This window comes from Polistes fuscatus, unplaced genomic scaffold (genome assembly GCF_010416935.1).
Source record: "Polistes fuscatus isolate 324 unplaced genomic scaffold, CU_Pfus_HIC Scaffold30, whole genome shotgun sequence".
NCBI lineage: Eukaryota > Metazoa > Arthropoda > Insecta > Hymenoptera > Vespidae > Polistes > Polistes fuscatus.
This window is the reverse complement of record NW_025113108.1, coordinates 14,653-38,234: the sequence shown is the minus strand read 5'-3', so window position 1 is coordinate 38,234 and position 23,582 is coordinate 14,653. Positions and strand designations below refer to the sequence as shown.

General features: G+C 34.6%; 1 protein-coding gene across 1 annotated transcript; it reads right to left on the bottom strand.

Moving 5' to 3' along the window:
* Positions 1 to 16,223: 16,223 nt before the first annotated feature.
* LOC122520352 (cytochrome P450 4C1-like) lies at positions 16,224 to 17,142 on the bottom strand. Its single transcript, XM_043640449.1, has 3 exons — positions 17,021 to 17,142; positions 16,748 to 16,924; positions 16,224 to 16,660 (listed from the first exon to the last, which is right to left on the bottom strand). Exons 1-3 carry the CDS (start codon positions 17,109 to 17,111, stop codon positions 16,497 to 16,499), a joined length of 432 nt encoding a protein of 143 aa, XP_043496384.1. The 5' UTR covers positions 17,112 to 17,142; the 3' UTR covers positions 16,224 to 16,496.
* Between the last annotated feature and the right edge of the window lie 6,440 nt (positions 17,143 to 23,582).

The following is a 23,582-nucleotide window of genomic DNA, read 5'->3' as shown; positions in this document are numbered from 1 at the left end:
AAATGCCCCTTAAGCTGATTGACGCACCGTGACTTCAAGCGCTAGATGAGAAACCGTAAGATTTAGCTGAGATTACAATGACCGAGTTCACCACTAGAAAAAAAAACTATAATAATTGAGATAAAACCAAAGCACGTTTATCGAAACCACGAGTAGGTAGACAATAACGTTAGTGGCCGTTATTCCCGTTGAATCTGATGAGAAGAATAATGAATAAATCATAAAACTGAATGAATATTTAAAAAGAAAATACATACAACTCTACAAATCTTCCAGGGTATGTTACTTCTTAAAACATTCTGACAGATGTAAAGCCACTTTATATTTTGCGCATTCCCACTTCGTTGCGCTTCGAATTTTATGTTTATAGCAAATTTTGCACATCCTTGTTGGATGCTTTTTCCGAGGTGACGGATCTATATTTTGGGGGAAGTGAGCCTAATATTGAGCTTTGAGTCAAAGGCGTGTTTTAAATAATGATTTCCCACGCATTTTGTAGTCCGGTAATTTAACACTTTGTAAAATTTACTCTGCTATATGTACACGGTAATGAACATAAGTCTCCCGTTTTCGACTTTAAATGGTTTTCTGCATAATATAGGTATTGAAAGAGCCATATCTGATATGTAAATGAAAAGCTTTTAGTATCCTTTCATGAATTTTCTCATTATTAGGAAACAAGCTAATTTCTGATCTTGATGATCAACTGCACCCATATCCTTGTTATATTCTACGATACATTTCGGCTTCATTACTTTCTGTAATTGTTTGTTTGATTGCTCGACCATCTCTACAGTTTTGTGTTTTGTGGAGAGCATATAAACGTCACGTTTGTCTTTCCATCGCAGAGCTGTCAAATTGCAACATCTCCACACAAATTCTCCTTTCTTCTAAATGCTTTTGCATGTCTCGTGGCATATTTTTTCTGTTCTTGCGTACCGTCCCGATAACGTTTGTCTATTGCTGGTTTAATTTTAGAAACAGGTTGGGTGAAGAGTACCAGTTTTCCACGAATAAATTATATCCTTTGTTTATTATAGATTTTGACAACTCCATCACAACGTTCTCCGATGCATTATCGTTTCAATTAATTCTGTCCTGGCCGGTATATATTATGACAGAAACCGGTACCTGCCAAATCTATGATTGTTGTGTCGTACTTTCCTCTTCACTACTCTCATCTATAATCATACGCCTTATACGCTTTGCGACTGGCATAATTGCGTCACTATCGGAGGATTCGTTATCACTACCTTCATTTAAAATTTTTGTATCTTGCATTTTAAGAGGTTTCTTAAATTTTAATATCTGAACTGCTTAGTAACAGACACGATAAGAATCGTGACTGACTGTCCTGAAGTACTGATAGAAACTAACATTCAATCACGACCGTAACGGGCAAAAAGTCAGTCCGCGAGCTCGGCTTATTATGTTTACGTTATGCTCAAGTATCAAGTATCAAGAGTCAGACTCGCTAAAGTACGGGAAAGGGTTAAGGGAAATAAAATAGAAAGGACATAGATTGTTAAAACATTGTTAGGAGAACAGAGTAAATAATTAAATATTTGTTAGTTTGGATGAAACGTGTTACTTTATTTTAACAGAATAATATGAGAGTTTTAGATTTCGCGAGCGTGCTTCAATGCAATTCACTTTTCGACCACCGAACTCAGCACGGTTGTCTCTCGGCTCGCTTCGATGCACGAGCATCGCCGAGTATATTTCATGCTTGTACAGTTACACGCAGAACCGTGCGTCTGTACACTTGCTTACAGAAATACGCTGAACTCAGCTTGCTTTATAATATGATAAAGGCAAACCGTTTATTCAACTACAAACGACAAACGTAAAAATAGGAAAAACAAACGGCACAAATGTGGAACAATCCAAACATAGTCTGCTACTGTCCTTCATCCCCTCGCGCATATTCGTATGAACAATCATATACACACATGAATACAACATAGTGATGCGTATAATTGCCGAATCTTCAACACAAATTATCATAAAGACTCATTTATTCACTAAGAAAAATTATTAGTAACTAATTGATTTTTATCTTGTCCAGAAAATAAAATTATTAAAATAGGTGTCGTAGGAAGATTGGACGGAAGATTGGATTGGAAGATTAAAAATCTTTTCGCACGTTATTTTGATCTTGTTGAACGTTCGTCCCTTTCATCGGGACTTCATCAGCAACTGAAATTTTTATTATGACTTTTGAAATAGGATTGTTCTGTTTATTTATACCTCGCTCGTGATTTTATCTATGTGTGAAGCCAGTTCCTTTAGTCTTTTTCCAAAATATGAATTGTAAAATATAATATCTAAATGTAACTAGAATTGGAAAGCCCTTTTCATAATTATTTCCATTGATCTGAATAAGAATAATAGTCAATAAAAAAACAAATATAGAATAACGCTGCATTATATTATAAATACTAAAATACTCTCTTTTTATTACTCTGACATATATTCATCAAGTTAACATTTCGGATTATTATGCAAATCTAAATCGCTTTCTAACAGGTCATATGTAATTACAAAAGGAAAACAAATTTCAATAAATTTATTTATATTTTAGAAATATTTGAAACGTTTAAAAAACAAATGTTTCTTTTTTATATGGACCGTTTATTTTTAAGGTAGTGGAAGTCTATTTTCTATTGTTTCAAGAAAAAATCAAAAGTCCCATATTAGTCAATTCAAAAATATTCATTAATTATGATTAGTCTGACTATGTATCTATTATTTTTTTTTGAATATGTAACTTGATTATATAAATTTCTTTTAGGCTAATTAAACTGAAACAATGTATATTTACGGGCTACAAATAAATTTAAATTACTTTCAGAATTAGTCAATTGTTAAAATCATTTAATTTGAATTTTGAAAAATCTCAAATATCACTTTAAAAAGAATATCAAATTTAAATATCACTTTAAAATTTTAATAACAAAAAATAAAATCGAAATAGAATTTTTTATTTTGAAAGTTATTTATATTGTTAAATTAAACATAAGATATTAGTATTATTTACTTATGCTCTTCATGTAGCAGTGTTTAGAAATATTCCTGATCAACACGAGGTATATAGTCTAATGACTATTCGCAATTCTAATATTTTTTGTAAGTAATAGTAAAACATATATATATAGGGAATAGTTTTTTAACCCTACAGATACTCTAAATTACTCTTTACCCACACTCCCACAATCCCACACTCGGCCATTCTGAACGTAAATTCGTCCTCGAATGTATCTCTCTCTCTTCTTTTCAAGCATTCACTCATCCATAACATCTTTCGTTCTAATTTCGCTTTTATTTTGCATTTAGTATCTCACTCACTCATAACATCATTTGTTCTAACTTCGTTTTTATTTTACATTCTCGTATCTCACTCATCCCCATACGTACACTCATCCATATACATAGGCGCCTTGGTTTACAAATTTTATTATATTTTATTCTCGCTCGCTTTCGCTCTCGCACTCATTCTGTTCGCAAGTGAAGTCAATCCACAGTTTTATGTGATCCGCGGAAACCGTCGTATTAATCGGGCCCTCGTGCTCACCAATCTTACTAACCACGTACCTGTTTCCTCGTAGTACACGCGTTATGCTATAGGGACCTAGATATGAAGTGGCTAAATTTAAGCCCGGTCTGAACTGAGTCCCCTTAATTGCTAATAAATCGTCTTCTCTGTAGGGACGAAAACCTACTCGTTTTTTATTATATGCCTTACAGTTTTCCGCCTGTAACTTCGTTATTTTTTCGGCAGCTAGTTTGCGTAGCTCTTCGCGGTTGTCGTGGAAGTCGTCTAACCACTCTTTCTCTAGATGGTCGCGAATCTCTAAATTTTCGCGTAAACGTGCATCTACCCCGAACATTACTTTAAATGGAGTGGTTCCGATACCACGATGCTGCGTGACATTCAGGTATTGCTGTGCTCGATCCACGAAACGATACCATTGCTCTTTTTTCGAATGCGCAAGTTTTGTCAACAACGGAATAAGCGTCCTGTTCACTCTTTCGACCTGACCGTTCCCCCTCGGTACTCCTGTGCGATACACACATACTCGATAGCCTCTTCTCTGCAATAGTCCTCAAAATCTCGTTATGTAAACGCGGTTCTTCTATCGGATATTATTCGTCGCGGATTCCCAAAAATGACCGCCTGCTTTTTAAGACGATTCAAAACCTCGCTCGATAAAGTCGTCTTAGTCGGATGTAACCACGTGAATTTAGAAAAACTGTCGACCACTACGAGAATATGACGATAATTTTTTCCCGTGGAAGGAAGCGGTCCAAGATGGTCTACGTGATAGGTATCCAACGGTAGTTCGCCTTTATTAATAGGGTTAAGCAAGCCCTCTAACCTCCCCTCTTTTATCTCGGATAAAATGCACTCTACACAATTGTGAATTACTCTTTCCATCTTTGGTTGTAGCCCTGGAATCCAATATTCTTTTACCAAAAGCATTCTGGTTTTGTTCGCGGCGAAATGACTTATCACATGGTAATTTTTTTATAACTGACGATTGCATTTCTTTTGGTACGACTATACGTACGTCATCTCTTACTTTCTTAAACAACACGCCTACTCGTATGATATATCCATCGTCTTTACCAATTTTAACCATCTCGTATATTCGTTGTACATCGACGTAGTCTCTCTACGCTCGTCATAATCGTAACGTTATCGAATCAATCTCCTGGTCTAACGCGAAACACGAAGCAATCGGATTTCTACTAAGGGTATGAACGCGTGCTATCCTCCTACTCGGCCGATGCTCTATACTGTAATTAAACTCTTCAAGGGCTAACGCCCAACGCGCCACTCTCACGCATAAATCCTTTTTCCTCATCGTAAGTGCAAACGCCTGGCAGTCCGTCACTATTTTAAAAGGAACACCCAATAGAAAAGTCCTAAACTTCCGTAGTGCTCTTACTATCGCGAGTACCTCTAATTCGTAGCTCGCATATTTACTTTCCACCGGTGTTGTCTGTCCGCTCGCATAATATACCGGGTGTAATTCTCGTGATACACTATCTCTTTGCATTAGTATTGCACCGAACCCGCGTGACGATGCATCGGTATGCAATTCTGTTTCTGCTCAGGCCTTATATAATCTCAAGCAAGGATATTCGTACAACTTAGCTTTTAGTAAATTAAACGCGGCTCTTTCCTCTTCGGCAAAATCGACCTCTATGTTTTTTCTCAGTAAATTAGTTAATGAACGAGCAATTTCTGAGTACTTCGGGATGAATTTACGGAAGTAACCAGTCAATCCTAAGAAACTCTGGATTTGACGCTCTGTACACGGTTCTGGAAAATCGCGTACCGCTTCAGTTTTCCGTTCTGACGGATAAACGTAGCCGTTTTCTATAACGTGTCCCAAGAATTCGACTCTGCTCTCTAAAAATTTACACTTTCCCCAGTTTATTGAAAACCCTGCTTCACTCGTAACTTTTAGTACTTTTTTTAACTTATCTAATCCGCTCGTTAAATCTTCCGACGGTATGATAAGATCGTCCATATATGCTAGCACTACTTTGTCGTTTATTAGTTCTCTGAAAATTGCGTTAATGTACCTCTGGAAAACAGCTGGAGAGTTACATAACCCAAAAGGAACTCGTAAAAATTCATAATGCCCGTCAGGTACTATGAAGGCCGTAAACTTTCATGATTGCTCATCTACTGGTACATGAAAGAATCCGTTTTTTAAGTCTATCGTGCTGAATATTTTTGCACCCTGTAACGCGTCTAATTGGTCTTCAATCAGTGGTAGCGGATACCTATATCTTACTACTTTTCTATTGAGTTCTCGATAATCAACAAACAACCGATTTGATCCGTCCCTCTTTTTTACTAAAACCACCGGACTCGCGTATTCCGAAAGCGATGGTCTTACAATTCCTTCTTTGATCCACACATCGATTTTTTTATTCGTCTCCTTTTTCTCTAGAGGAGATAGCCGTCGCGCTCTTCGGCTAACCGGTTCATCGTCTTTTAACACTATTGTCATCTTAACTCCTACTTCCCGACTATTTTTTGGAATTTACTCTTCTATCGCTACTTTCACCCCCTCTCTAACGCTCGGATCTGATATATGTGAAAGCTCTAACTCGTTCATTTGTACATCAATCGCAAAAACCTCCGGAACTTGTTCTGTTTGAATAACTGGCTCTTTGGGTCACATAAAAATCTCACCGTTCTTTATCTCATAGTTTATAGTGAGCAAAAAGTCAAGCCATAATATCATAATATACCCTAACAATTCATCTACCATAACTCGAAAGTAATGGGGTAAACCTCGTCGTCAACGCTCATTCTTGTTTGGAATACGCCCATCGTAGGTCTCACCCTCGTGCTGACTCCATTGACCAAGATCTCTGCTCCTGTCAAGGTCGGCGAACCAATTCCTTATACTGGCTCCAGTTGATTATGGTGATATCGCTGCCTGTATCCACTAGGGCTGATACGACGTGACCTTGGATGTCCACCTGCTTCCAGATCTTGGGTCCTTCTACCGGTACCACCGTCGTTGCTGTCGCCGTGTTCTCCGCCACCGTGTTCGCTTCGCGTGACTGCACCCCTCTCGGACATAGTGCCGTTCGATGCTCTCGCTCGTTGCATTTAAAACACTTAGGACACTGTCCTTCGTAGGGCACTCCGCGCCCATATGATTTGCCTCACCACAATTGAAACAACGTCTGTGTCTCTGAATTTCCAACATTGTAGCCTCCTCCCGCGCGCTTCGTTCCTCCTGACGCTCTCTCCAAAGCTGCTGGCGGCAATGGTTCTCCCACCGCTTTTTCTCTGTGCCTCGGATTTGGTTCTCTCCCACAACGTGATGCTCACGAAGGACCGAAGAAGATCATCTGTGGTTCGCGATGCCTGAGCTCGCGCTAAATCTCTTAACCGTCTTCAGGTATCCCCTGTATGATGTACCCGAGAAGTTCTTCTCCTCTTATTGCAGTTCGGTTTCCCAAGATGACCTTTTGGTGTAGATATTGGAGAAATGTCTCTGTCGGCTTCCACTACGCTCCTCGAAGCGTATTCGTGCTGCGAATATATCTTCTGGGTGGTAGAACATTCGTCTTTTTTAATTATCGTAGCAGCTCATCCGCCGCTAACGACACGTATTCTGTAGTAAAGTGATACCACTCTTTGGCATTCTCCGTTAAACGCGATGCAATAATAACCGGGTCTCCGTATCGGTTAAATTAAAATCAGCTCTGACGGCTTGGAGCTTACCTTCCCAAATCTCGTTATTCGACGTACCATCGTAATAGTAAATAGACGTACCATCTTTAATGTCCTTCATTAAGGCGGCGATGTTTTCTCTTCTCGGCGGCGTACTTATCACAGGTATCTCGAAGTTAGGCCGACCTCTGATACTTCTTAATTCCTCCGACAACTGCAGTATTTGCCGCTCCAGGGTTTCCATCCGCACCTCTCGTGCGTTTCCGTCTGGACCTTGAGTTCCCTCTTCGACAGATCGAGCATCTTTCTCTTCAATGCTTGCTCCTCTGGAAGTCCAACCTTTAGCTGGGTTTGCTTGCTGAATTCTGGCCAAAAGTTCGGCCCTTTTTCCATACGTTGGCAAATTGTATTCTCTTAAAATTTCTCTTAGCTCTTCTACCTTGGAATCTTCGGGTGCGAAACTCATGATTGTATGGCTAATGATGTACACTTTACACTCACTGCTTAATTTCTCGCTCTATCTATTCTATTTCCCCGCTGTATCTCTGTTCAGATCCCGGAGTGAGTTTCCAAAATATGTAGTAAATATTTTTGAGCAACTCTACTTTTACTCTGTTCAGATCCCGTCTACTCTGTTCAGATCCCTTTTATTCTGTTCAGATCCCGGCTGAGCCCCCAAAATATGTAAGAAATAGTTTTTTAATCCTACTGATACTCTAATTTACTCTTTAGTCCGATATTGGTACTCTACTCTTTAAACTCTTACTCTACTCTTTTAACTCTTACACTCGTCGATACTCTTTACACTCGTTAATAAACTCATCAAACTCATCAAACTCGTCAAACTCATACCCCTCTGCCCATTCTCTCACCTTATATCCTTTCTTCCTTTTGTCTTCCCCGCATCCACATTAAATACATACATACACACATACTCTCTCGTTCCCTTCATACTACAATAATAAAGGAAAACATTTCTTATACCTTTACCTAACCGAAAAACAACTTTTTACTTATACTCGACTATTCTTGAATATTCATATTTCAACGCCTCTTGCTTCTATATTTATTCCAATCCCACATCTATGAAGACGGCGGAACAGTACTCTTTATTTTCTAAAGCTGTTATTATAGTATTAGTTAGTCTGTGTACTTGTTCAACGGTAGAGTGTTTGTTTCGGAATCCAAATTGATGGTCAGGAATCAGGTTTTGTCCGAAATTATTCGTTTCATTCTTTGGTATATTATTTTTTCCAGTAGTTTCGATAGTAATGGTAAGAGCGATATCGGTCTATAAGAATTTACATCATGCGGATCTTTAGTAGGTTTAGGGAGCATTATAATTTCCGCGAGTTTCCAAGTACTTGGAAAGTAATGGACTCGTAATACTGCATTAAATATTATTGTGAGCATCCTAATTGCTTTAGATGGCAATTCCTTTAGTATTCTGCCATTTATTAGATCGTAACCTGGTGCCTTTCTTATTTTTATTTCTGATATTCGCATTCTAATTTCTTTGGCTATTGTGCTATTAAAGTTTTTATGTGATTGTGTTTTGCTTCCGACGTCATTTACGTTAGTGTCTGTGCACGTATGAATATTGAAGTTGTGTGCTTTGAATATGTTTTCTAGGTTTGTTGCGAAGATTTCCGCTTGTTTTTCTGTGCTTTTCGCCCAAGAGCCGTAAAAATTTCGTATGGCTGGTATTGATTTTACTGGTCTTTTGAATCTTTTTGTTGTTTTCCAGAGAGAGAGTAATTTGTATCTTCGTGAGGTGAAAGTGATGTCAGGTATCTTTCGAATTCTGCATTGTTGTAATCCCGTATGCTCTGCTTAACATCTTTAGTTACTTTGTTTAGTAGTCTCTTATTACTCTTTGTTCTATTTTTCTGCCACCTAGCTTTAACTTGCCTTTTTATTTTTATTTTATCCAAAATAATGCTAGGGTATGACGGAATTTTTCTGGATAAAACATTTTGGGATGTAGATGTCCACGCTGCTTCTTGTATAACATCTGTTAGGTTGTTAACTGCATTTTTTATTTGTAAAGAGGTCTTGAGCGGAATATTACAGTTCAATTTGAATTCTAAAGTTTCTTTAAAGATCATCCAATTTGTACTTCTATTGCACAGAGTTGGTGATTTTTTATATAGTATAGGTTTATTCTGGTAAGTTATTATTATAGGTGAATGGTCTGAACTGAGATCAAGTGATGATTCGGTTTTGAAGTGAATTAGGTTTAGGACTTTTAGGACGCCGAAGTCTATTAAGTCGGGAGTTTTATTAGAAGCTGATGGCCAGCATGTTGGTTCACCTGTCGTCAGGATGTCTAGGTTTGCGTTCGTTATGTAGGAGTTTAAAATTTTACCTCTTGGTAAAGTGGTTTTTGATCCCCAATATGGATGTTTGGCGTTAAAGTCTCCAGCTGCTATAAATTTATTACCTAGTTCCTTGAAAAAGTTGTTCCATTGGTCGATTGTAATTTTAAATTTTGGCGGTGCATAGATAGCCGATAGTTTAATTGAATTACCCTGTGTTTTTAATGTAATTGCGGTGGCTTGAAGGTAATCGTTGTCTGTTTTACTGTGTAGATGATGTTTTATCTCGTTCTTAATAATTATGGCAGTTCCACCTTGAGTTTTACCTGAAAGATGTTTTCTGTCATACATGGTGTAGTATGGAATATTTATATAGTTTTTGTCTGTGAGATGAGTTTCAGATACGAGTAGAATGTCTGTATCATGCGTGTATATTAATGTTATGGTGTCTTTAATTCGTTGTTGTAATCCGTTGCTGCTCCAAACCGCTATTTTTATTTGTGTATACATTATTTGTTATTAAGTAGCGTTTTTGTTAATAGTTGTAGCATTGTGAGGATTTGTTGCATTTGTTGTTTTAAAAGAGAATTTCGCTCCATTATCGTTGTTGTAATGATTTCTGTATTTTTAATAGATTGTTTTAGTAGTTCTTTAATGTCCGATGTCTCCTCAGTGTTTAAGTCTTTTGTATTTGTATGTACACGTTTGGTTACTTCGGCGTAGCTTCTCCTTGATTCGCTGAGTTCAACTATCGGAGTATTATCCCTGTTGGCATTTACGTTTTGTTTATTGTAGTATGTTCATCGTAAGGATCTTCTAGAATAGGTTTTACCAATACTTTTTTTCTTAGCGTTGAAAACAATTTTTGTTGTAGTAGTTTTCTCGTCTGACATCCTTTATAATTTGCTGGGTGATTACCGTTGCAGTTTACACATATAAGGTTTTTATTTTGCCCTCTTGAGGACAGAGTGTTGTTAAATGTTTTTTTGCACATTTGACACAAGCAGGATTTCTGTTGCAATAATTTTTTGTGTTTCCATAAGATTGGCATCGTCTGCATTGACGTATTTCTCTTTTAGTTCTAGGTGGTCCGACTTTAATTATTGTATTAAGATGGGTATTAATGTCGTATATGTTTTTTTTATTATTCTGAGGAGCCTGTTCGATAAAAAATAAAGGTAGCGGCTGTTTGGTATTGAATTTTGATATATTATTTATTCATCTTACCTTGTAACCAAGTTTGTGTAATTCATTTGTTATTTTAACTGTATTTGACTTGGAATGAAGTCCTTAAATTACGATTTTATAGCTCTTCTCGTTTTTTTCTTGATACTTGTGGTATCCCGGGTTTCAAGTTTTTAGTGCATTTATTATGTTTCTGATCGTATCTGATGTAGTAGTTTGTACTTTCACTTGGTTCTCTATAAGTTGTTTTATTACATAGTTATTTTGTTCAGCTGTCTAATTCAATAACTCGAGGAGAGGGTCGATAATTTCCGCGTCGATTTATATTGGTGGTGGGTTTACTGCATTTTTTCCTTCCAATTTTTCGTTAGTATTTTTTGGTTTTGTTGACTGGACGAGTAGATCATAAGAGTTGCTTATGGATATGTCTTGAAGCCATTTTGTAGGTAATAATGCTGAAGAGTTATTATTACTGTTTTTTGGTTCACCATCTTGCGCTTTTTTGAATTCTGTAAGCGGGAATCTAGATTTGCGAATCTTCGGAGTCTGTATCCATCTCACTTTCCATACACGAGTTTCTATTATCTATTTTGATTATTCTCATTTCTGTACGAGCAAGTTTAGAGGATTGTTTTGTTTCCATCGACGGTTGACCTATTTCGATATTAGCTCTTATTCGAATAATATAACTGCTGCCCTTATTAACAATTTTAAGAGGTAGGATGTTGTTAATTTCCATGGTCAAAGCTTTTTTGCCATAGGATTAAACATGCGGTTACCCGCGTGGGTGCAGTGTTACCTTGTTAGAACACTGGTCACTTTACTCTTGAAGTTGCCATGTAAAGAAATTTTGCCAAAAAATTGCCAATAAGAGAATTCCTATTTTATTGATATGATACATTAATAACTCCGCCTGCACGATCGCAGATCAGCGATCATGTTGCGGTCCTAAGCCCGGGAAAAGGAGGAAGGTTGTTGGATCAGGTTAGCTCCCTACCCAACGTAAAAAAAAGACTACGGCTCATAGAACAGACACTCTGCCTCGGAATAGGACGGATATACAGATGACGACACATGCAAGGAAAAGGACAACGAAATGGAAGAAAGAACATATAATGCGTCTGGCTACCTGGAACATCAAATCATTTAATAATAAAGATCAAGAAACCCTGAAAGAACTGAAAGATAATAACATCGATATATGCGCCTTACAAGAAACCAAAAAGAAAGGCAAAGGACAAATACAGTACGACGACTACTTAGTGATCTATAGTGGTGTAGAAAAACAAATCAGGGCAAAAGAAGGGGTAGCCATCGCAGTATCCAAGAAATACAAAAACAACATACAAGAATGCAACTACATATCTTCACGAATATTGGTGGTAAAAATGAAAGCGGAAGACCAAAAATTAAATATAGTGTCAATTTATGCACCCGAAGATAATAAACCGAAAGAAGAAAGAGAAGCCTTCTACGACCAACTACAAAATTTAGTCGGATCATTACCAAGTAACCAACAAATGATAATCCTTGGAGATTTTAACGCCCGCATCGGAAACGAAATAATACCTGGAATAAAACAAGGGTTCAACGAAAACGTGTTAAATGACAATGGAGAACTAATGACACAGCTATGCACATTTAACGAGCTAAGGATTAATAATACATTTTACAATCATAAGGAACACTATAAATTTACATACAGCAACACCAGAGGCTTCAGGTCTACAATTGATTATATTGTTACCAACAGATACGTACAACCAAACCAAATATTAGATATCAGGACGTTAAATTCCGCGAATGTAGGAAGCGATCATAGCCTGCTATTAGCAAAGATAAGAATGAAGTTTAAACCCCAAAGAAATCTTGCCCGAGCAACTCAAGAATTGAAAATAAACATCGAGTCACTATGGAACTTACCAACCAAACAACTATACGAGAACAGGTTGAAAGAAAAAATAAAAAAAAACCCAATAAAAGAAGAGGATAATAAACACAGCCTGGAAGAAACTAAGAACCAACATTTTAGAAGCTGCATATGAAGCCCTGGGAACACGAACTGTAAAAAACCGGGCTAGAATGATCAAAACTCCTTGGTTCCGCCCAGAGATTAAGGAAATATGCAAAAAAAAGAAAATAGCATACCTTAACTATAGGACATTAAGAACACCTGAGTCATACGAAACGTATAGACGAATCCGGAATCAAACAGCGACATTAGTAAGGCAAACAAAGCAAAATTATTGGGAGATTTTTTCGAAAAGAATGGAGAGTGACTTCTATGGACTCCAAAAACAAATCTGGCGATTTATTAGAAATCAAAGAAAGGAGGTCAATGAAATGATAGAAACAAACCAGATCACAAAAGAAAATTGGATTAACTATCTAACAGAGCTCTATAAATCAGAAGAACCCAAACGGAACTAAATACGCCAGAAATAATAACCAGAAGCGACATACAAATTGAGTCCAGTGATGTAGAAACAGCTATTCGAAGACTAAAGAATAGGAAGAGCTCAGGGCAAGATGGCATCCAAAACGAGTTAATAAAATGGTGGCCAACGTCTCACACAACAACTAACATTCCTAATCCAAAAAATACTATGCCAACACAAAATACCTGACGAATGGCGAACTAGTACAACTATAGTTATGTTTAAAAAAGGAGACAAAAAGCTGCCTACAAACTACAGGGGAATAAATCTTTAAACACTTCATTAAAACTAACAACAAAGATTATAACGAATAAAATTAACAGCTTAACGAATCTAGAAGACGAACAGCAGGGATTCAGATCAGGCAGATCGTGCACAGACGCGGTTTTCATCATAAGACAGATAACAGAAAAATCAATTGAATACAACAGACCAGCATATATGTGTTTCATTGATTTGGAAAAGGCATTCGACCGAGTGCAGTTAAAGGATGTTATACACCTCCTCTATAACCGGCAAATTCCGAACAATCTTATCAAGACCATAGAGGACATCTATAGAAACAATAAGATCCAAGCAAAGATAAATGGCGCCTTGACTGAACCGATTGATGCAGGTCGTGGTATCCGACAAGGGGATTCCCTAAGTCCCCTGCTTTTTAACATCATTATGGACGAAATAATAAGAAACGTAAGACTGCTAAAAGGATATAAAATGGGCAGTGAAGAAATAACCATCCTATGCTATGCTGATGACGCTGTATTAGTGGCCGAAAATGAGGATGATCTACAACGTCTACTACACCGATTTAACTGCATAGCCAAATCATTCAACATGAAAATATCGGCCCAGAAAACTAAATGCATGACAACATCAAAGACACCGTTAAGATGCAAACTGGAAATTGAAGGGAAGGTTTTCAGCAGGAAATGAGATTTAAGTACCTAGGAATAGAAATCTCAGGATATGGTGATGTTGAAGCAGAGGTAAGAGAACAGACAATGAAGGCATCCAGAATAGCGGGTTGTTTGAATGACACAATATGGCGAAACAAAAACATGGACATAGAGACCAAAGCAAGAATTTACAAGGCAATGGTAAGACCTATTATGTCACATACCGCAGAAACTCGACCAGACACGGCGAAAACGAAACAGTTACTAGAGACAACCGAAATGAGAGTTCTTCGCAGAATAGCTGGAAAAACACTACTGGATCGAGAGAGAAGTGAAGATATAAGAAGAACATGCAAAGTGGAAAACATTAACGAATGGATACTAAAAAGAAAAAAAGAATGGAACGAACATATCAACAGAATGGACAACGGAAGAATTGCACGGGATAAGTCACCGGTAGGCCGCAGAAGCACGGGGCGCCCACGAAAACGATGGTGCGACAATTTAACAGTGCAATAGGCAGAAAAACGTCGTTACGAAACAGGCAATTTGCCTAAACTAAAGAAAGAAGAAGAAGAAGAAGATAAATTAATGTGCTAGAAAAATTTACATTTAATCGCACATCAGCGTTTTTTCAGGATTGCATCAAATTTGCGACAGAGATACATCAGTGTCTTCTCAGAGTTTTTTCGGAATGAAGCGAATATTTAGCTCCTAACATCTTTCACACAAATTTATATATTTATTACCCAGCGCAGGCCCGATGGAATTGAAAATTTCTTTTCGATATTGCCGATTGCGATAATCAAGAAATAATGGGAGTTTACTTTTCGCTTGAGACACATTTAATTACATATTATTTTTTTTATTTATCTTAATCTTTTGTAGAACATACGCTCGTATAACAACCGTTTATTTTCCTTATAATTTTTCTAACAGATATTATTTATTCTTTTAGGTTTTTTGCAGGTAAAAGAAATAGTAACGATAACATAAAATAAAACGCAACCTTATCTTTTCAAAAATAAGTTAGCTTTATATTGTTAAGGCGTAAAAAAAATCGCACAGTGTGTTATCCAGTTTATACATTTTCAACCTAATTTGATGATCACTATAGAGGAGAAATAAAACGAATAAAAACTAATAAATAAGAAACATACCTTCGTTAACCTCAAAAAAGACTTTTATTACTAATATTATCAAAAAATCAATTTTTTTTCAGATATTTTTGAAGATATTCACAGTTTTTTTAATATCAATCACCACCATATGAAATAATTATAATAAAGCAGTGGAAGAAAAGGACGAGTATCTTTGTTAATGGACCCTGCAGGGTGTGCTTAGCAACGGTTTGAAGAATGGGGAGGCGCGATAACATTTCAATATTCTCAATATTCTCAGAAAGAAAGAATATTCTTTCTACGATATTCACAAAATAATTGAGACGCGTATTTCGAATATATGCTAAGATTCTATAATCTTTATGGATCGTACATAAATCGTTAACACGTTGAGTGCCACACGAAATCCTAAAGAAAATCCTTGTCATTCCACGCACGTTATTTAGTATTAAAAAAATTTCAGAATATAGATATCAGTCCACACTAAATGTAAGGGAGATAAATCGAATTATTTCATGCTGTAAATTTGAAATCTCTTTTCCCGCCCATCGTAAAAACCGGAAGACATCGATCACTTTCGGAAGTTTGTTTTGGTCGGAATGCGTACGCATTGTAAAAATTCAATCAAAATATTTTTTCCCAGACGCACCAAAAGAAATATAACTACAATAAGAAATGATATATTAAAGAATAATAAGTTAAAATACATACGATTAATTATAATAATAAGGACGTAATAGACGAAATTAAATTTATACTATGCAATATAATAAAAAAGTAAAATTATAAAGTAAAATAAAGAATTTTATGAACAAAAGTGGAACATACAGTAGATTGATAGATACTCTAATATTAGAAAATTGAACGATATCGCTTTTAACAAATAAAGAAATATAAAGTTAACAAGTAAAGCAATAAAATAAAAAGATATTACTAATATATATGTTAAATAAAATAAAAGCAATATAAGATTTTATTGAACGTAGCTATCAGAGAGTTGGCGAAAGAGTGTCGATCTTTTTTCTATGGCGAGGAGATTTCCATTTTTGGCAACAATGTTCGAAGTTGCTATCGCAATTTTTGCCTACTCGACGACTCGCTTGCTCTTATTTTCTAGTTTCGACTTCGTTAGCCTCTCCTCGACGTCAGCTATCAAGTTTGCCGTTATGTAGGGGCTACGAACAAGGCACAACCTATGAAAACGTAGACGTCAGTTTATAATTTTTATATCTTATTTTAGATAGTTGAGCCGTGTTACGTCGAGAGTTGTCTCCCGGCAAATATTTCTATCGCACTTTTAAACAGAGTATTGACAAAAATGTCAGATATTATCTTTTGTAGAATCTTAATAATACAGGTTTCGCTGGTTTCAAGGTAACGATGCATTTCAGGTCAATATCTTTAACTATTACTGGATTATCTATTCGTACAACAAATTTTCTTAATAATGTAGCAACTATTCCCTTCATTTCGATCATTGCTAATGTCTGACCTGTAAAAGTGATATTAAATATATATGTATTTTGCAAATTAACTGTTTCGAATATAAATTCAAGAATCTATAAAAATGTGGTATTACCTATGCAGTCTCTTCTTCCAGCACTGAATGGTAAAAAACATTTACGATCGTAATTGCCTGGTAAAAACCGATCAGGATTAAATGTTAAAGGGTCCTTCCAATATTTATCGTTTCGATAAAGTGTAAGTATAATAAGCAGTAGATCACAATCTTTCGGTATTACTACATTCTCGTCCACTAAATAAATTAAATAAACACATATAATTACTACATAAAACAATAATGCGAATGGTAAAAAATATACATGTAGTCATGTAGTATATGTAGGAATACCTTTCACATCTTTTTGTAAAACTCGACCAAGGACAGGAGCAGGAGGAAAGAGTCGTAATGTCTCCTTGATAACACGCTCCAAATACTTCATTTTTTTAATATCTTCAAGTGTAATAGGAACATTTTTGGGATTGCTTAAGCCGTACATTTGGTACAACCCTTCGTATATTCGTTGCTGCAATCAGAAATATATAATAAAGAAAGAAATATAATAAAGAGAAAAATATAATAAAATGTTAGTATAAAAATATGTAGGATTTTTAAATGGAAAAACAGTTTTATTACAAAACGCAGATCCTCTCTCTTACAACGCTCAATTAGTCCAGTCAACGCGGGCCATCTCTTTCAAATCTCAGGAAAGAAGGTGGAAACTTGATATAAGGGTAAATAGATGACGCTGAATCGAATGGTGCTAATTTTTTGGGGTGGAAAGTGCCGTTTTTGAGAAAAAGGGTAAAAAAGGGTCAAAAATAACTTTATCTTAGAATGTAGGCATTTAATCGAAAAAAGTTTTAAACAAAAGTTGTAGAGAATTGAAAAATACTAAAAAAATGTTCTATGAGTTATCTTCGTATTTTCAAAAATAAGCGAATAAAATTGGATTGAAGATGGGAAAAAAATTGTAAGAGTGGGAGAAAGCAAGCTTATCCCTCCGTCGCGTTTTACACGCGAGCGAGCTAGTGTGCGTGCGAGCGTCCGTGTGCACTAATACACAAACGAAGGATCTTCGGCAATCTTCGGGACTCTCGGTCTTGAATGAAAGTGCGAGTGAGAGAACAAACCAATATTTCTCTCTTTTTATTTATCATGCGATAACGAGTATTATTGTCCTTGGCCATCGATTGTTGAGCGTTCTGATATTTCTCTTTTTATATTTTTTCTTTCGGTAGCAAGAATTTTACGTCTTGGCCATCGAGCGTCGTGCGTTTTGTATACGAGTGCGAGTGAGAAAGAAAACCGATATTTCTCTCTTTCTATTTTTTCATTTGGTAGCCAGAATTTTACGTCTTGGCCATCGAGCGTCGAGCGTTTTGTATATCTATATATATCGGCGTATAAGCGCGGCATTTTTACATCGAATCTTGATGCTTATGGCACGCCGTTTCTTTATTTATTGTCAAAAATAATGAACCTTGAGTAAAAAAAAAATTAATTTTAACAGAAACTATTATTATTTAGTTGAGAGTAAAAATAATGAATTAATTTTGTGTCTCCCATAAAATTAATTAGAATTATTAATTGATATAAATTCTTTGCCTCACAAAAATTTATTTGTATATCAAATTGAATACGTATTCTCTTTAAGACGAAATTTAAAATTTAAATATTTTTCCTATTAAATTATGTATTTTATAAAATTTTAAATTACTGACTTTTTGTCTCGTAAAAATTTATTAGTGTATCAAACTAAATACATATTTGAAAAAGAAGAATTTTGTATCCACACATAAAATTAATTCAAGATATATATGAAAGGATATTCTAAAAACGTGGAATTTATTTTTTGTCTATACATAATTTTAATTCATTTTTATTATGTTATAAGAAAACAGTAATGCATTCTGATTCATCTTCGAAGTCTTAAGAATTGTACGAAAAAAATTGGACAATTACCAAGTGGTGCGTTAGCGTAAGTAGTAACGTCTTCGCTTCTCGCGCTGGTTTATTAACGTTCGATTCTTCGTGGGGGAATTATTTTTTTTATAAGTTTTTCTATCCTTAACAACGAGACGGTCAGTGAGTCCCACCTCAGATTTTTTTCAAATTTTGCACTAACGATATAAAATTTATTAAGAAATCAACATTATTACGCGAGTAATAAAATTACCAATTATAAATAAAATAATATCCAATAAATAACAAAAATTAATTTTTAACGTGCCGAAACGATACATTTTTTAGGATGATATTTACAGGATGAATTTGTAATGTAAGTAATAAACTTCGTTTATTTGTGCAGGATGTAAAAAAATTTATTGCTTTGAATTTTTTTGTAAGTATTTTAATTTTTTTTCTATATATAATTAGAAATTAGGAAATGTAAAAATAATTTATATAACCTAAGGATAGAAAAACTTATAAAAAAAATAACTCCCCTACGAAGAATCGAACGTTAATAACCGGCACGAGAATCCAGGACGATACAACTCATGCTAGCGCACCACTTGACGAGTAATCGACTTTTTTCGTACAATTCTTAAGACTTTGAAGATGAATAAGAATGCATTACTGTTTTCTTATAACATAATAAAAATGAATTAAATTTATATATGTCTAGCCAAAAAATAAATTCCACGTTTTTAGAATATCCTTTCCTGTATATCTTGAATTAATTTTATGTGTAGATGTAAGATTCTTCTTTTTCAAATATGTATTCAATTTGATACACAAATAAATTTTTGTGAGGCAAAAAATTAATATCAATCAATTATTCTAATTAATTTTATTACTTAATACTATTCCATATGTGGGACGACTTGGTTTTGCATCCCAATACGCTGGCACGATTTTTACAACAGGTCCAAGTTTTAACCTTGTCTTTGTTATTAAATATCAAATCACCCGGATGGTGTACGCAAACTTCACGCCTGTCCATATTACCATTTGCGCGATACAAATAAAATCCTTTAACACACATGGAACATCTAGTTTCGATGACGTTCAATTCACCGACAGTCGATATCGAACTGCTCCTTTGTCTCATCATAGTTTCGTTGATGTAAGCCCTTCTCGAGGAGGACGTGAACGATGACGATCTAACGCAATCCCGATTTTGTTGTCCGTCGTTGTCAATTTTGTTAGAAGGGAGAAGATTGTTCGTCGCGTTGTTAGATTGATTCTTCGATACGAACGGTTTGTGCAAATTATTTACGAATTGTTTGAATCTGGCATCGAAATTCCACGCACAGGGATAACCAGCTTCTATTAAATAAAGCGGATGGTGTACGTAAGTGCGTAAAACGTATTCCAATATGGTATCGTTGATGATAAATTCGTCGCGTTTTGTTCGAACGAAATCGTATGTACTTTTGCTAGGATATCTTCCTTCGATCCAATAAGGTGATACACCGTTACAATATAAAGTTTGATGATCATTAGTTCCGATATCGATCTGTCCCAATTGTCCTTTCAATTGTACCCTTGCCAATTGGCCAGCCAATTGTCCGGCCAATTGTTCGCTCAATTGTTGATGATAAATATTTGGGCACAGGTATACCTGTTGTTGAGGAACGATAGAACGACAATTTGCTTATGATTGTTGGACGGACATCAATTGCACGTACAATTGATGAAAGTATACGTTCCTTGCCTTTTGTTGATAATGATTTAATTTGCATACGTTTTTGTTTTGATTGTACTCCGGCATATACAATTGTTGTTGGCGTTGTTGGCGTTGATAATCGGAATGTGATACCCAATGACAATTTCTACTTTGATTGGCTGTTTGACGATACATTTTTCCTGCTGATGCTGATGCTGCTGCTGTTGCTGTTGCTGATGCTGCTGTTCCTGTTTGATGATTTATCCTTATTCCACCCTCACATTCGGCAAATTTATTTGATAACTCACGATAACGTCCGATCGATGCTGGAACGTTTATATTACGTCGATTAGGTGCATATGAATACGATGGTATTTTTGTTGGTAATGTTGACGCCTTTGCTGTTACTTCCATCGTTGCTGCCACAGCAGCTTCCACGGTTTCCATCATCGTCATCATCCCATTTGGCCGCTTACAATCTTTATGTCAAAGATAAAAAACAAATTTTAACATGAGCACACATTATTTATTTATTTTCTTTTTTTTTTCTTTCTTTCTTTCTTTCTTTTTCTTTCTTTTTTTTCTATCCTCTTTTTATCCTTCAATTTTTATATTTTTATTTTATTTTTAGTTTTCAATTTTAGTTTCTTTTTTTTTTTCTTCATCATTAACATATCATCCGTTTGTCCCTACGATTTATTCCAAGCTAAGTCGACGATTTAACAACGTTGTTTATTTAACAATATTATTATTTTGTTATATTATATGATAAATCATTCTAATTTTAACCCATTAATTATTATTGTTCAATTTGTATTTTTCATATATATATTGTTTGTTTTGCGATTTATATATAACGAATGGGTTAATTTAAGAATAATTATATTCAAAAATTATAATTACGATTAAAAAAGAAAAATACCTCAATCGATCGTTAACTCGAGTATCGCGAATTGTATTCGCATATATTCGCAACATTAATAATCTCTATCTAATATATTTATTAATTTCTTTTTTCATTATATCGTTTAATCATTGTTTCATTTTTTTTTTATTATTTAGAAACCGGGAAAGTTTGTATGAACATTTTCTAATTAATCGTAACGGCTTTCTATATGGGGGGTGGAGGGGGGAGGGGGAAACACCGTTAATTTATAGAAAGTAGAATAAAATGAGGTCGTAAAAAGTTGTAAAAAACAGATCTGACAAAACGAGTATTTATTTATTTTTTTCTTTTTTCGTTGACGCGCCGGAGGGGTGGGTCTTTTTTTCGTCCCTCATTTTATTTTCTTTTTTCGATTTAATTTCTTTTCTTCGATTCGAGGAGTGCAAAACACGAGGAAGGGGGGGGACACGGTCTCTTTAACATCTAGGAAACGAGAAAACGAGATAAGAAATAATAAAACGATGATCCAGATTATAAAAATGATTAATTATATATATATATATATATATATATATATAATAAAAAAAAAAGAAAAAATATAAATAAATAAAATAAAATAATAATTCCCCCCCTTCGACCCCCAAGAAATCGTTATATTCGTTATTAGTTGGTTAATCATTTTCATTCGATATTTAATATCCTTAATTTTACGATCAATAATATTCACAACATTGTAATTATATTATTTATTAAAAAAAAAAAAAACATTGTTACGTGTTAATATCGATTCGATAGCAAATTCACGAAATTATGCCCCTAATTATTAAACGTTTCGTTATATTTCAATTAATACAATTCGCAAATTATTTTTATCATAAATACCACCACACATAAACGCTCGCACATACACGCATAGACATATTCATAGATATCGTATTTTCCTATGTTGAAAATTGTAATTTTCGACGGGAAAAAACGAAAAATTATTATGAAAATAGATATATTATGAATTAGATTATTCTGATGACAAATATTGTTAAATGAAAAAGAAATTATTATATGGAAAAAATTATTATATGAAAATATAGAATTATTATAATATTTATTTATTCATATTATATAATTATATATTATATAATAAATATAAATAATAATAATAATAATAATAAACTAACACGTGCGTTTGTATAAAAAAATCTGAACTGGGTGAGTGGGTGGGTGGTCACCTTGGTTGGTAGAGGAGGGGGATAGAAAAAAAGGAGGAAAAAAAATATTAAAGGAACGATTAACTCATCGTGTTACATTGTTACACCGTTACGTCATTTAAATGAAATCATTACACGTGTCTACCCCACCCCCCTATCCCCCCCATTCCCATAGAAAACTGCACGCGTGTTTCGTTTGATGAATGCATCATGTTACTAATACATAATTCCTATTGAAAGTATTATAATAAACCCCCCCACCCCCCCAAAAAAAGAAAATTCATCCCACATTACTATTAAAATTAATAAAAAATAATTAAATAATAAATAAATAAAAATATAATAATATATAATTTTTCTTATGTTTTGTTTTCTTCTTCTTTTTTTTCTTTTTTTTTTCTTCTTTAAATTAATAATTAATAATAATTGTGTGTATATGTACGTGTGTTTGTGTGTGTATATATATATGTAAAGGAAATGTATTCCTTTGATGTGTTGTCGCACTTCAAGCAGCTCTCGTTGGAAGGATCGATTAATAACATCGATAGAAAGAAATGAGTGGGGATTGATAAACAAAGGAAGGGGAAGAATACAAGATAAAGGAGATGTGAAAAGGAGGACAGAATATTCGTTATAAATATAAATATAAATATAATATTCGTTATAAATATAAAGAGATGTGAAAAGGAGGACAGAATATTCGTTATAAATATAATTAAATAAACTGTTTAGAATAGGTGGGAATAATAAACTTTAATTGTCGTTTTTTTGGTTTTCACGTAAGGGTATTTAGATATAGTGATTGATGTAATTAAATTATGTACATAATAAATAGCAATTTGAATTTTGGTTTTCAGAAAAACAAATTTTAGTTTATTGGTCAACTCACTTAATGATAAGAGTTTTAGTCTTATATATATATATATATATGTATGTTGATGATGATCTAAATACAGAAGCGCATGAGATCAATGAAAAATGAATAAATAAATAGAAATAAGAAAATAAGATTGTAATTAGAAAGAAATTTGAATGAACAACGGACGTAGAAGATCTAATATGACGATTTGCGTTAACAAATTTATAAATAAATACAAAGGTTTCTTTTTTTTAATATGTTAAACGTTTGTTTTGAATAAGATTTTTTTTGGTCGTTCGCGCATTTGCATATACGAATTATAATAATAATAATAATATGCATAAATTATA